The sequence below is a fragment of the Podarcis cretensis genome, assembly GCF_951804945.1.
Source record: "Podarcis cretensis genome assembly, chromosome: 16".
Classification (NCBI taxonomy): Eukaryota; Metazoa; Chordata; class Lepidosauria; order Squamata; family Lacertidae; genus Podarcis; species Podarcis cretensis.
This window is the reverse complement of record NC_137186.1, coordinates 24,768,670-24,783,630: the sequence shown is the minus strand read 5'-3', so window position 1 is coordinate 24,783,630 and position 14,961 is coordinate 24,768,670. Positions and strand designations below refer to the sequence as shown.

The 14,961-nt window shown below is 45.8% G+C and overlaps 1 protein-coding gene across 4 annotated transcripts in view; it reads left to right on the top strand.

Moving 5' to 3' along the window:
• Positions 1–14,961, top strand: part of NF2 (NF2, moesin-ezrin-radixin like (MERLIN) tumor suppressor) — a 95,391-nt gene that overhangs the window by 28,386 nt on the left and 52,044 nt on the right. For all 4 annotated transcript variants that reach the window (XM_079956773.1, XM_079956775.1, XM_079956772.1 and 1 more), the window contains exons 5-7: positions 11,224–11,292; positions 12,600–12,682; positions 13,987–14,062. In XM_079956773.1, the coding sequence (XP_079812899.1) occupies positions 11,224–11,292; positions 12,600–12,682; positions 13,987–14,062 (228 nt within the window). The remainder of the gene's footprint in view (positions 1–11,223; positions 11,293–12,599; positions 12,683–13,986; positions 14,063–14,961) is intronic.

Sequence of the window (14,961 nt, the reverse complement as noted above, 5' to 3'; positions counted from 1 at the left end):
TTGTTCGTTTATTTCATCTGTTGGCCTTGTGGCTGGAAATATAATGTTGTCATGCACATCTTTTTGAGAAACTGCAGGCAGGGTGGTTCTGTAAATCTGCTTGTCGGTGGTGACTAACCCTCTCACCAGCGGCCAGATGCAGATTGGGGGTGTGTGGGTGTCACGAGAGGGATCATGTGCCCCGGGTGGCAGGTTAGAGGGGTGGCAAAACCACACCCTGTGTGGCGGATCCTGCATTTCCCTTCTTAGAAAAGGTGGGCACAGCCTCCAATGTTTCTCTGAGGAAAATAGGAACGTCCTATTCCACAGTAATAACAACAATAAATTTACTGTAAATCTGACTGGGTTGCCCCGGCCACTCTGGGTGGCTTCCAACATTAAACATTTTAAAACTTCCCTGTACAGAGCTGCCTTCAAATGTCTTCTAAAGGCTGTATAGTTACTTATCTCCTTGGCTTGGGGGTCGCAGGACTCCAACATTTCCCCAGTGAAAATAGAGACGTCCTAAGGCATGGGTAGGCAAACGAAGGCCTGGGGGCCAGATCCAGCCCAATTGCCTTCTAAATCCGGCCCACAGACGGTCCAGGAATCAGCTTGTTTTTACATGAGTAGAATGTGTGCTTTTATTTAAAATGCATCTCTGGGTTATTTGTGGGGCATAGGAATTCAATCATTTCCCACCCCCCAAAAAATATAGTCCAGCCCTCCACAAGGCCTGAGGGACAGTGGACCAGCCCCCTGCTGAAAAAGTTTGCTGACCCCTGTCTAAGGAAAAGCAGGACATTCCAGGATCAAATCAGGAAGCAAGACGGCTTCTGTAAATCCGGGGCTGTCCCTGGAAAATAGGGGCACTTGGAAGATTCTAGGTGGGTGGCCACCTCCCTGCTTCTAATAAGTGAGACCTGGTCATTAACATATGGAATGACCAGACATGGGCTGCAGGTCTGTGGCACATCTCCCCCCCCCCCTTTCTCCCATGCCATGTTGACATCAAGGCCAGACTCCTCTTTTATTTTCCTGCTAAAACATGTGCGTGATGTGGCTGGCTATGGCCTATCCACGTCATCTTGGAAGCTGCTGCCATTTTCTCCTTCCTCTTCCTGGAGCAGGCAAGGAGGCGGGTCTTTCCACAGAAGCCTGCGTGGGGCACAAAGGGAAGAAATACTTTCTCTACTTTGTCCCCCCTCTTCTGGTGCCAGCAGCGCAGACCTTTGCCCTTTAGGGCAAAATTTGTAGACCTGGCACTCTGGCAAGTGTCCCCACCCTACATGCCCTCCCCAAAGACTCCCCGCTTACTTTTGCTGCTCCCTCTTTCAAAAGGTGTAGCACAGCCTTCCCCCAACCACAATTCCCATCAGCCCCAGTCAACATGAGTCAGATTAGCTCCCCCAAAACTGAAGGTTAGCCACCCCAGCTGTATTACATTCATGCCATTGTGCTCATGGGCAGGTGTTTAAAAAAAGTGGCATTTTTTTTTTAAAAAAAGGCCCAATAAACACCCTTTTTTCAAAGCAATAAATGCACCAATTCCTTTTCCTAAAAGTGTGAGTCATCATCATAAGTGACTCTGCCTGTTACGGCCCCTTGGATTTTGTAGTATTGCAGCTCCTTCCAGCGCTGCTGCTCCTCCCCCTCCCCCTATTTGTTATTTCTGAAACTAATAATGTTTTGGTATCTTGAATATAAATGTGAACAAATTTATTTGGTGCAAGCGAAACCAGATGTTTGCGTGATAGAAAGACAATCTACAAGTAAAAACACAAACATGAATCAGTGTTCCTTCAAGAAGAACCGTTATCGTGACACTTTTAAATATCTCGTTTAATTGAAAAGCGCTCTCTGCATGTGCTTTTTTTCTCCTAAAAGTTTGCAAGGTTACGCAAGCCAACATATCTTGAAGAATGTATGCTATCCTTCATTTTCACAGCCACCCCCCCCTTTCCTAAATTTGAATCACCAATCCCTCATCCTGGCTCGCTGTGGGTAAATCACTCCCGAGCTATTTGTTAACCGTGCTCTGAACCCATAAGTAAGGCTGTCAGCTGATTTAAAGATTATTATTATTGTTTTAAAAAATGGTTTTGACTTTTCTCCAGTCAGTTAAACTTGAATTATTGCAAAGCTGCTGTGAAGGTGCCTTTTCTGGGGATTCGTGAAGGAAGGTGTCTCTCTCTTAATGTGTCTGAGAAATACAAGGAGGGGCTGCTCAGTGATAGAAGTCTACCTCTTAAAAATGTCCCTCTTAAAGATGTCAAAATAAGGTTTGCTAGGACTATAGAATATCCAGTTTGAAAGCAAAACTCTACTACCACTTTTGGTCAGTTGCATTGTTACTCCTACTGCTGGTGTGTTGGAAATGCACTGGCAGGAACAACAGATTGGCTCTGCTAGTGCCTTTGCACTATGCTGAACTTGCTGGCGTTCCTCTACTCCCAGGAAAGCAACAGCAACAGAACCAATCAGAGTATTGCAGCCCTGTCTGAATCTCGTTGCTCAGCAAGCAGTGGCTAGGAGTCTCTGAGGAACACTTTCCTGAGAGCAGAATCTACATACGAAGTCCGACAGCCCAAAGGTCATGTAGTTCAGATGATCACAGCGTCATGGGTCTAGTCCAGAGATCAAGGAACCCATATGGTAGCAGAGTCAAGGGTACAGTCCAGAGGTCATGGAGTTCAGTTGATCACAGAGTCATGGGTCCAGTACAGAGGTCAGGGAATCCAGATGATCACAGAGCCAAAGGTCCAGGCCATAAGTCAGAAAGTCCAGATCAGGGAGCCAAGGATCCAGCAGGAAGCAGCAAGGAAGAGCCAGGAACTTCAGGCATTGTTTGCGGCACCTGGCTGCTGCTGAGTGCTCTGTTTATGAAGGCCAAAGCCAGCTGGTTCTCATCAGTACCTTCTCTCTGTGAAGGCTGATCAGCTGCAGGTGGAGTCATTCCACCTTCTCCCCCTTCAGGCTGCTGTTCAGCAGGTGAAGCTGACTCCTGGCCCATGACACAGAGGTCAGGTGAGCTCAACTGTGTCGTCGTCTGCTGCTGGTTAAGTGAGCGTTGCCATCTTTGCTGGTCTGCACCCCCCCCTTTTTTTTTACAATAATACTTTTATTCAAAAGGGCCACCACGCACCAAGTTTGGATGGAAGCAAGTCATTTGCATTCTTTGCCAAGGGGCTTGAGGAAATGGGCTTGTTTTTCTAACCCTCCTTATTTTATGCTGCACGATGACTCTGTGAGGTGGGTCAGGTTGAGAGATAGGGACTGGTTCAAGGTCACCCAGTGTGGTTTCACAAAGTGTGGATCTAAATCAGGGGTCAGCAAACTTTTTCAGCAGGGGCCGGTCCACTGTCCCTCAGACCTTGTGGGGGGGGCAGACTATATTTAGAAGGGGGCAAAAAATTAACGAATTCCTATGCCCCACAAATAACCAAGAGATGCATTTTAAATAAAAGCACACATTCTACTCATGTAAAAACACCAGACAGGCTCCACAAATAACCCAGAGATGCATTTTAAATAAAAGGACAACATGCTGATTCCCGGACAGTCCGCGGGCCGGATTTAGAAGGCAGTTGGGCCGGATCCGGTCCCCGGGCCTTAGTTCGCCTACCCATGATCTAAATGGCAGTGCCATTTAGCACCACTGCACTGAGCAAAGACATTTTCTACTCGTCTCACTCCCATAAGAGGTAGTGATGGCCACCAACCTAGATGATGTTAAAAGAGAATTGGGCAAATTCATGAAGGCTTTTAAGGGCTACTGGCCACGATGGCTATGCTCTGCCTCCGTTAGTGGGAGGCAATCATGCTTCTAAATACCGGTCACTAGAAACTGCAGGAGGGGAGAGTTGCTCTTGAACTCAGGTCCTGCTTGCAGGTTCCCCACAAACATCTGGTTGGCCACTGTGAGAACAGGGGGCTGGACTAGATGGGCTTTTGGCTTGATCCATCTGGTTCTTCTTATGTTCTTACGCATTGCAACATGTTTTTCATAGCTGTGCCGAATTTCATCGATTTTTGTGCCTGCTGTTTCTGTGCTTCGATTGATTAATGGATTGATTGCAATTTTATGATGATGATTGATCGCATGCTGCATCAGGTGTCTTATACTGAAAGGTGGCATAGAGATTATAGAAGCAATAATAAACATACTGATTGAAATCCACCTAGCCCCATAATCAATCTGTGATGGACCCTGGAGATGCACTGATGAATCTGTTAAGATCCCTCCCCATAATTTTTAGTATTTTCAACTGCACGGAACTGTAAATCCATTTTCCTTGGACATAGAATCATAGAATCATAGAGTTGGAAGAGACCACAAGGGCCATTGAGTCCAACCCCCTGCCAAGCAGGAAACACCATCAGAGCACTCCTGACATATGGTTGTCAAGCCTCTGCTTAAAGACCTCCAAAGAAGGAGACTCCACCACACTCCTTGGCAGCAAATTCCACTGTCAAACAGCTCTTACTGTCAGGAAGTTCTTCCTAATGTTTAGGTGGAATCTTCTTGTAGTTTGGATCCATTGCTCCGTGTCCACTTCTCTGGAGCAGCAGAAAACAACCTTTCTCCCGCCTCTATGTGACATCCTTTTATATATTTGAACATGGCTATCATATCACCCCTTAACCTCCTCTTCTCCAGGCTAAACATGCCCAGCTCCCTTAGCCGTTCCTCATAAGGCATCGTTTCCAGGCCTTTGACCATTTTGGTTGCCCTCCTCTGGACACGTTCCAGTTTGTCAGTGTCCTTCTTGAACTGTGGTGCCCAGAACTGGACACAGTACTCCAGGTGAGGTCTGACCAGAGCAGAATACAGTGGCACTATTACTTCCCTTGATCTAGACGCTATACTCCTATTGATGCAGCCCAGAATTGCATTGGCTTTTTTAGCTGCCGCGTCACACTGTTGGCTCATGTCAAGTTTGTGGTCAACCAAGACTCCTAGATCCTTTTCACATGAACTGCTCTCAAGCCAGGTGTCACCCATCTTGTATTTGTGCCTCTCATTTTTTTTTTTTTTTGCCCAAGTGCAATACTTTACATTTCTCCCTGTTAAAATTCATCTTGCTTGTTTTGGCCCAGTTCTCTAATCTGTCAAGGTTGTTTTGAAGTGTGATCCTGTCCTCTGGGGTGTTAGCCACCCCTCCCAGTTTGGTGTCATCTGCAAATTTGATCAGGATGCCCTTGAGTCCATCATCCAAGTCATTGATAAAGATGTTGAATAAGACCGGGCCCAAGACAGAACCCTGTGGCACCCCACTAGTCACTCTTCTCCAGGATGAAGAGGAACCATTGATGAGCACCCTTTGGGTTTGTTCGGTCAGCCAGTTACAAATCCACTGAGTGGTAGCATAGTCAAGACCGCATTTTACCAGCTTCTTTACAAGAATATCATGGGGCACCTTGTCAAATGCCTTGCTGAAATCAAGGTAGTCTACATCCATAAATGAGATGCTTTGGACCACACCCTTCTCTTGGTGGTTGGGTTCCCCCCAAATATCTCTGCTCCTACCGAAACCAGTGGGGAGCTGTCAGGTGCCCAGCGCCTCCCTGGATGTTCCCTTACAAACTTTCTTGCATAAATTGGAGTCTGAGTCAGATGCTGATGGGGCATTTCCTTTTGCATCTGTGCCGGCTCCAAATTTGGCACTTCCGCCTTGAAGCCCCTCTTTTCTCGCACCGAACGCCTTTTGCCGCCTTGAGGATGTGTGTGGGCAGCTTGTTGATGCTGCTTGTCAAGCTCTGTAGCATGTGTTGTCCCGCCCCCCCATCCTTGCTCAAAACTTTTAAATAGAGGCTGATTGAGAAGGACTCCAGACTTCCTGCCTTCGCTTTATTTGATCATTTGTCTTGCTTAAAAAACCGCCATGCAGGACTCTCCTCCCCTCTGACTTTCCTTGTGGATGTTGAGGACATTCTTTGCATACCGGGGTTAATTACTGCATGAAATCACGTCCTGGCTTTATAAGTGAATGATGGCAGGACGCTGGCAGCTCTTTCATTGGCGGGCCAAAATGGAATCAAAATATTTCCGGTACATATATATCTATATCTAGATATATTACTTGTAAATGGCCTTCTCTTGGAACACCCATTCAGGGGGCGTCTGTTACGTGGCCCTCTGTACTGAATTCCTTCTGTGTGTTCTATGGGAGCATCTGGCTTGAGTTCTTAATTTCCAAATTGACAGTTTCATTGGGCTTCTCGCTATTTGAAGGGTATTGGCTCAAAATGATGGATCGTATGAACCCTCGTGAGTAATGATTTTGGTGCTGTTTAGTGGCCCAATTTAGGTAAAAGAGCTTTTGGCAGGCAGTTTGGCTGCTGTCTCCAGCTGCCCATCTAAATCTTGCTTACATGGATGAAAGCTTTTTTTCACTTTTTATTTTTCATGTACAGTGGATGCTTGGGTTGCGAACGTGATCCGTGTGGGAGGCACACTCGCACCCCACAGCGCCATGTGGGTTGCGATTTGGTGCTTATGCGCATGTGCAAAGTGCGATTTAGCACTTCTGCGCATGCGCGACTGCTGAAACCCGGAAGTAACCCATTCCGGTACTTCTGGGTTTCGGCAGGTCTGTAACCCGAAAAAACGCAACCTGAAGTGTCTGTAACCCGAGGTATGACTGTATAACAATAGCGTGTAAAAAAAATACACAATACATAGAAGCCTTTTTCCTTGTTACATTTATGCCCCACCTTTCCTCCAAGTTGCTCAAGGCAGCATACAGAGCTCTCCTCCCCCCTGTTTTATCTTTACAACAACCCTGCGAGGTAGGTTAAGCTAAGAGACAGTTATGGTTCCAAAGTCATCCAGTGAGCTTCATGGCCATGTGAGGATTTGAACCCTGGTCTCCCAGGTCTCAGGCCAGCACTCCAACCACTACACAAATACTGGCTTATATTTGGTTTGGTATGCAATTCTACCTTTTGTATCATTATTTTTAAAATACGTAGGGGGAATCTGAAGAGCAGTGCACTGTTTCCTCAGCATACCAGATCTCTCCAGGAAAGTTATTGCGATACTGGCGTTGAGGCCCCAGTTTCACTAGGTCTTGACCCTGGGATGAGCCCATGCCACTGCTCTACAAAATCATCTTCCACATTTGCTTCGTTGCCGGTACTTGCTCTGTCCATTGGGGCCAAATTGCCATATTAAAGATTTTCCATTCTCTGTCTTCCAGTTTTCCAATTTCTTGGTCTTCCCTGTTGCATCTTATCTTGACTGATTTTCTGCCCCTGCTTTTCGCTGGTTTGGAATCTGTAAAAAATCCAGGGAAATTATGAGGGCGTTTCCTTTATTGGTGAGGGACACGGGTGGCGCTGTGGGTTAAACCACAGAGCCTAGGCTTGCCGATCAGAAGGTCGGCGGTTTGAATCCCCGTGACGGGGTGAGCTCCCGTTGCTTGGTCCCTGCTCCTGCCAACCTAGCAGTTTGAAAGCACATCAGAGTGCAAGTAGATAAATAGTTACCGCTCTGGCGGGAAGGTAAACGGCGTTTCTGTGTGCTGCTCTGGTTCACCAGAAGCGGCTTAGTCATGCTGTCCACATGCCCGGAAGCTGTATGCCGTCTCCCTTGGCCAATAAAGCGAGATGAGCGCCGCAACCCCAGAGTCGGCCACGACTGGACCTAATGGTCAGGGGTCCCTTTACCTTTACCTTTTCCTTTATTGGTAAGATGAAAATGCATTGCATATTAAGAAATTTACAAGGTGTTTACCCCCCCACACATTCTAACCAATTATAGGCATGCATTTAAAGTATCTTTTCCTTCACACTGCAATCTTCAACTTCTTTTTGTAAAAGTAAAAATAAAAATCTGAATAAAAATGGTTGGGGTGTATGTGGGTGTGTATCCATATTATTCCTGGTCACCATAGATTTATTGTAATAATTACAATTTTGTATATGTACTGTGTGTGTTTATATACTTAGTAAAGTTCAGAATAGGCAGGGTCTTTTTCTCCCCCAGAAACAAAAAACGATTCCTTCACACAAAATAGCCCTATTTACACACACACAAAAGCCTTCCTCAGACTTTTTGTAAAGGAAAACATGTTGAGATTACTGCTTGGCGATAGTCATTGTGTGTTTTCCCCTGAGCGGTTCCGCCCCACTCAAACCTTTGAGAAGGTTGCCCCAGCCCAATTTATTTTCCTCTGCTCTGTACTGCCAAAATAGTTGTCAGACTTTTGTTCCCATATAATAGCTACAGAATCCTATTTTGCTTCTGTTGTATGGAAGATCTGTGCCCTGAAAGCTATAGAAAACGGCATAAAGTCAACAGTTGCGGAATCTTCTGGAACTGGCATTGATGTGGAAGACTTCAGGAGAGCCGCTTGGTCAGAACTAGGGGTGGGCAAGAAATTCCGTTGTGATATGCAATTTAGGGCATGCTTATCTAAATTTGCACATTCCAAAATGACAGGTGAGCCTTCAAGATTCGCAACCCTCCCAGTCTTGTGATACAGTTCTCCAACCCAAAAATGGTGTACAAAACACATATATTAGGGGGAAGGTTGCACAAAAATGCATATATTAAGAACATAGGAAAAGACTGCTGGATCAGGTCCATAGCCCATCTAGTCTAGCATCCTGTTTTCACAGTGGCCAATCAGATGCCCCCATGGGAAACCCACAAGCAAACTATGAGCACCAAGTCTCCCTTCCTGTGGCTTCCAGCAACTGGTATTCAGAAATGTGGCTGCCTCCAGCTGTGGAGGTGGAGCATAGCCATCCTGGCTAGTAGCCATTGAGGGCCTTCTCCTCCAGAAATTTGTGCAGTCCTCTTTTAAAGCCACCCAAGTTGGTGGTCATCACTGCTTCCTGTGGGAATGAGTTCCATAGGTTAGCCCTGCGCTGTGGGAAAGAGTCCTTTCTTTTACCTGTTCTGAATCTTCCAGCTTCCTTGGACATGCACGGATGTGCTTAAGTTTGTGCACGCTCTGTAGTTTGCAGCTGCACCAGGGGTGGGCAGCCTCAGGCCTGTGGGCCAAATGCAGCCCTGCAGGCCTCTCTGTAGGGGCCCCTTGGGACTCTAGCTCTGTTCCTCCTTCCAAGTGCTTTTGCCCATATGGAACATAGAATCATAGAGTTGGAAGAGACTCATATGGAACATAGAATTATAGAATCATAGAGTTGCAATGGACTCCTATGGAACATAGAATCATAGAGTTGGAAGGGACTCATATGGAACATAGAATCATAGAATTGCAAGGGACTCATATGGAACATAGAATCATAGAGTTGGAAGAATTATAGAATCATAGAGTTGGAAGGGACTCATATGGAACATAGAATCATAGAGTTGCAAGGGACTCATAAAGAACATAGAATCATAGAGTTGGAAGGAATTCCTATGGAACATAGAATCATAGAGTTGGAAGAGACTCTTATGGAACATAGAATCATAGAGTTGGAAGGGACTCCTATGGAACATAGAATCATAGAGTTGCAAGGGACTCATATGGAACATAGAATCATAGAATCATAGTTGGAAGGGACTCATCTAGTCCAACCCCCTGCAGTGCAGGAATATGCAGCTGTCCCATATGAGGATCAAACCTGCAACCTTGGTGTTATCGGCACCATGCTCTAACCAGCTGAGCTATCCCTTTATGTCCTTGCACTGTGGCAATGCCTCTTCCTTCCCTGGATGGAGAGATGTGTGCAGTGTGCATTTGTGTGAGTGTGTAGAAACATGCAACATTGCCTACTAACATAAGCGTTGCATCCATTGCTCTGCACACGTTTTACTTTTAGCCCTGCCTGCCACTGAAAGGTTGCCCACAAGTAGGGATGGGATTCACTGTTCTGTACCTGTTCATCTTTTGATCACATTGTCATTTCTCAAACTTGGCCTGCAGTGATTTGCTGAATGTGTATGATCTCTTGCAAAAATAGTGTTATTATTCTTCATTCTCCTGACGGTGGCATGGTTGCCTCTTGCATAGAATGCATTTCCCTAATATGTGCATATTTTTCGCTACTTGCAGTACCCGCTGCTGTTATTGATCGCCCATCCTCAAGTAGCCATCTGGCCCCAGGGGGTGGGAAAACAAAACAAAAGATTTAAAATCAATATCTGCGGGCGAATGGCACAGGCCATCAGCAGGACATCTCATATGGGGAAAAAAACATTTAACATATCTTCCCCCTTCCTCTTCTTCTTGAAAGCTTGTAAAAATCCTCTTTTTTTAAAAAAAAAAGAAGTTGTTGCTTCCTCTTCTGCATGAGAAATAAATGAAAAACACGATATTAATATATTCTGACGAGAGTACAGAAAACTTGTGTGCTTTGAAATGCCCTCGGTTTTGTACAGCAGTGTGTGACACTGTGCCTCTGGGGAGCTCAAAGAATAATTCTTCTAAAATTAAAAACCGAGATTCTGATTTTAAGGTTTTGTGGGGTTGGGATGAGGCAAGAAGCCAACACAGGCTTGGAGGTGGGGGGTGGGAAGCTGCATTGACCCCACCACAGTCAAAGTCCATAGTTGGATTGCACTATGCTGTCCTTAACAGAGGAGAGAATTGTCTTCTGGTCTGATGACAATTAAATAAAGAAAACTTTACAATAAACAGAAGGTCATTTCCTGGTCTGTTAAGATAATTTATCAAACGCCCTTCGCCCTAAGGTCTCAATGCGGATTACGACGTTAAAATACAGCATTTTTTAAAAAAAGTTGGAAGCAACTTACAATCATAAACATAAGAGGGGCCCTAAAAAATATGCACCTAAATTGACAATTTAATTGTTACTGGTGTGGTGTAATGGTTAGTGTTGGACTGTGACCTGGGAAACCAGGAGATTCAGACACAAAGCTCATCTTGGGCTGGTCATCATCTCTTAGCCTAACCTACCTTGCAGGCTTGTTGTGAGGATGAAGGGGGGGGGGAGAACCATGTACACCACCTTGAGCGTACTGGAAAAATAAAGGTGGAAAATAAATATGATAAATAATAATACATCAATTAATTAAAACAACAACAACCGGGTAAAGAGGTACATCTTCAGCATTGTCCGGAAGCTGTATAACGAGAGTGCCGGATGTACCTCTGTTGCATTCAGTGGATGAGTTTGGGAGTTGGGACCTTGAGCCTTCCCTAACAGCTATCTCTTCCTCTTCATGCACCAGGGCCTGTCTCTGTCTCTTTGTGCGCCAGGGCTGGATAAGTACCCCCCTGCTTTAACAATACACACCCCTGTTTTGTGTTTTTTCCCCTCCAGTACGGTGACTACGACCCCACTGTTCACAAGCGTGGCTTCTTGGCACAAGAAGAGTTGCTTCCAAAGCGGGTAAGGCTCCGTCTTGCTCAGTTGGACACGGGCAAAAGCGGAGAAGCCTCAGATCTTAGGCAGAAAGCAGCATGTTGGGCCTGAATCCCCAGAGAGCTGCTGCCAATCAGTGTAGGCCGAGCTAGAGGGACAAGTTGGTCTGCTTTGGCATAAAGCAGCTTGCTGGCTGTCTTGGACATGGGATGGCTGTTAAATGATAGCAGAACATCAGAATTGCCTTTTCCCTGAACACATTTTCCAGATTGGGCTCTCCAGCTCTGCTGAAGATAATGACCATTATTTTGGTCTTCTTCACAAAGGCTCTTGGATGGGGAAGGGCTGTAGCCCAGGGGCAGAACATCTGCCTTGCATGCAGGGGGTTTCAGGTTTTATCCCCAGCATTTCCAGGTAGGGTTGGAGAAGATTTCCTATCTGAGCTGCTGCCAGCCAGTGTAGACAGTACTGAGCTAGATATACAGAGGCCCTGGCTCTATATAAGGCAGATCCCTACAGCTCAGGCTGTCTCAAACTCGGCCCTCCAGATGTTTTGAGACTACAATTCCCATCATCCCTGACCACTGGTCCTGCTAGCTAGGCCAAAAACATCTGGAGGGCTGAGTTTGAGGAAGCCTGCTACAGCTGATGGGAGCTGTGGTCCCAAAAGCATCTGGAGGGTAGACTGCTTTAGGGCTTGAAGAAGCCTAATTATCTGTCTGCCTGGGCTAATAATGTAATTGTAATGAACTGCCATTTGATGAACAGGAAGTGGTTTGTTTCCCTACATTGTTGAGATGCAAAGATGCATACCTTGGTTGGGAAAGGCAAGTAAGGCGCAGTGTCCATGCCTCTGTCTGTCTGCTTCAGTTACTTATATTGGGCAACAGTGGCTCAAAGACAATATAGTACCACTTGATGAGCCATCCTGCAGGATGTGGCATTTCAAACATGGTCCAACTTTGACCATTAGCCTGCACTGTCCATTTCTGAGACAAAACTGCAGGGAGGTGGGGCTCCACTGAGCTAAGCTACTTTATAGATCCTAGAATCCTAGAATGCAGAACACCTGCAAACATAGCTAAAGACTCCCTGCTAGATGGCCATTCGACCTCTGCTTAAAATTCTTGAAGGAGAGGTATTCCACTCCACTGTTTGACCAGCTCTTTAACCTCATAAAGTTCTCCCCAATGTTTAATTGGAATCGCCTTTCTTGTAATTTGAATCCATTGGTTTGGGTTCAGCCCTCGAGAGCAGCAGAAAACAAGCTTGCTCCATCTTCCATGTGACAGCCCTGCAGATATTTGAAGATGGCTTTGTGTCTCACTCTTCAGGTGATAAACTTATACCAGATGACCCCGGAAATGTGGGAAGAAAGAATAACAGCTTGGTATGGCCAACATCGAGGCAGAGCCAGGTGAGTCTTTGCATCCTCAGTGCCCTTTTCATAGCACTTTGAGGGGGTTTTGTTCCAATCGAGTGGTATATAAATTTTACGAAATAAATAGTAGCTGGCATACCAACCAAAGTTTTTAAATTCATAACCATGAGAGTAGGAAATTTGGAAATTTGTAGGAATCTGAAAAATCTTAAGAGTTGATGTGCAGCCTGCCCTGAAAGCAGAATCTCATGTCCTTTGTTTTAAGGATGGCAGCAAAGCATAGGTCTGATTATTTTATTGTTGTTAGCCACCCTGAGCCCGGCTTCGGCTGGGGAGGGCGGGATATAAATAAAATTTTATTATTATTATTATTATTATCATCAGAGAATAATGGACAAATAACTTATGCTTGTAACCTAGAGAAGGGATCATTGTGGAAGTCCTATAACATTTAGACGTCTCTAAGACAAGCATAGAAAACGGGCAGCTTCCTAGTTACCCTTATTTTGTTCTGCTCCTTTCCCTCCATAATAGTGGAGGCTGACCCAATAGGGCAAATGGGACAGTTCCCCACCAGCCTCCCTTCTTATTTACAACTAGCCCATGGGGTGGCCCTGCTTCTCATTGGCTCTGGTTCGGCCTACTTTTGATACCTCTGCCTTCTGCCCTTTGAGTATCAGTAGCACCCACCACTACTGCACCCTACAACACAGCAGTGGGCAACTCTTTCTTTTCGCTAAGGGTGATCAACTATGCCCCTGAAATTTAGGGTGTTCGGGAAGGGGGAAAATTAAAATGTCATATTTCCTTTGCTGAACATCCATTTTAACAGAAATTAGGATGCAGTAAACCCGCAGGAAGGGATTTGCTGTGGATCTTTTTTTTTGCTTATATCTCTTACATATAATAAAAAGGGAAGGTTGTCATCATGTAGCAGTTTGCTTGGCCACTAATAGGTGGTGATGTGCACTATGGTGTGACAACAGACTTCTGAGAGCTGCTGGGGCAGTGGAGGAGGGAGAAAGAGGTAGGCAGGCAGCTGCATATGGAAGGGTGGTTTAGGTGAAGTGCAAGGGAGAATTAAGGTTGGCCAGAGGGGTGTTGTTGCCAGACGGAGTTGGCAAGCAAAGTGAGCGGCGGCACAGCCTCTAGTTTGTGTGTGTGCTTGTGTTTGTGTCATACCTTGAGACCATCTTGAGCATGCTGTGTAATATCTCCGTGAAGCTAAGAAACCGTCTTATTCCTTCATTCTATCCCAGTCTCCTGCATATTCCATAAGGTCCCATTTCTGTCAAGCTTTTGCAGCTCTAAACTGACTGCCCCACTGTTCACATTTACAGGGATGAAGCTGAAATGGAGTACCTGAAGATTGCCCAGGACCTTGAGATGTACGGCGTGAACTACTTTGCGATCCGGGTAAAAGCCCCAAGTTTTGCGTTGCACTTTTTTTTTTGGGGGGGGGGGCGGATTGAGGGCAGGATGCCCTTTAAGAAAAGAAGATGGGTACCAGTTGTGCAGAAGGACTCTGGTCAGCAGACTCTGGCTTTGCTAAAGCTTCCTTCCGTAATGCAGAGGAGAGTTTGATGCAGAACCTTTGATATACTGGCAGCTTTCCTGCCGTAGCCTTACCTGCAACCAGGAAAGGGCCGCTGAGAGGCTTCCCCAGGGGGATGAATGAGTCACTGCTGCTGCAGTTCATTCTGCCTCGGGAAGCCTGAGTGCTCTAGCTCTGCCTCCTCCTGCCCTCCCTCTTTGGCCAGGTTGATCCTGTAGAACATAGCTTTTTGGATTTATGGGCACATTTGGAAATGGAATATACACTGTCGTTGAGCAACACACACACACCATAACTTATTCTATTGGCTTTTTTCAACCTTAATTCAGGGAAGAGATGTAGTTCAATGGAAGAGCTTTGCTTTGCACGTAGAAGGTCCCAGGTTCAATCGCCAGAGTCTCTAGTTAGGGCTAGGCATTTTCCCTGTCTGACTGAAACCACAGAGAGCCGCTGCCAGAGAGCCGCTGTCAGAAATACTTCTAATTCTTTGTCTAACAGCTTTGTAGACTTCTGCAAAATCCTTGCTCCATAACAGCATCCAACTCTTCTGCTTTCTATAGACCAACCTTTTTTCAGTCTCCGAACCAGCTTTATTTTACATTTTTGTGCCAAAGTTCATAAGGTGCCTTATAGCAAGGCTCTGAATTCATATAAGGCAGCTTTGTGTGTGTGTAAAGCGAAGGGCTGGAGCTCAGTGGTAGAGCATCTGCTTTGCATGCAGAAAGTCCCAAGTTCAATGCCTGGCATCTCCTGGAAGATC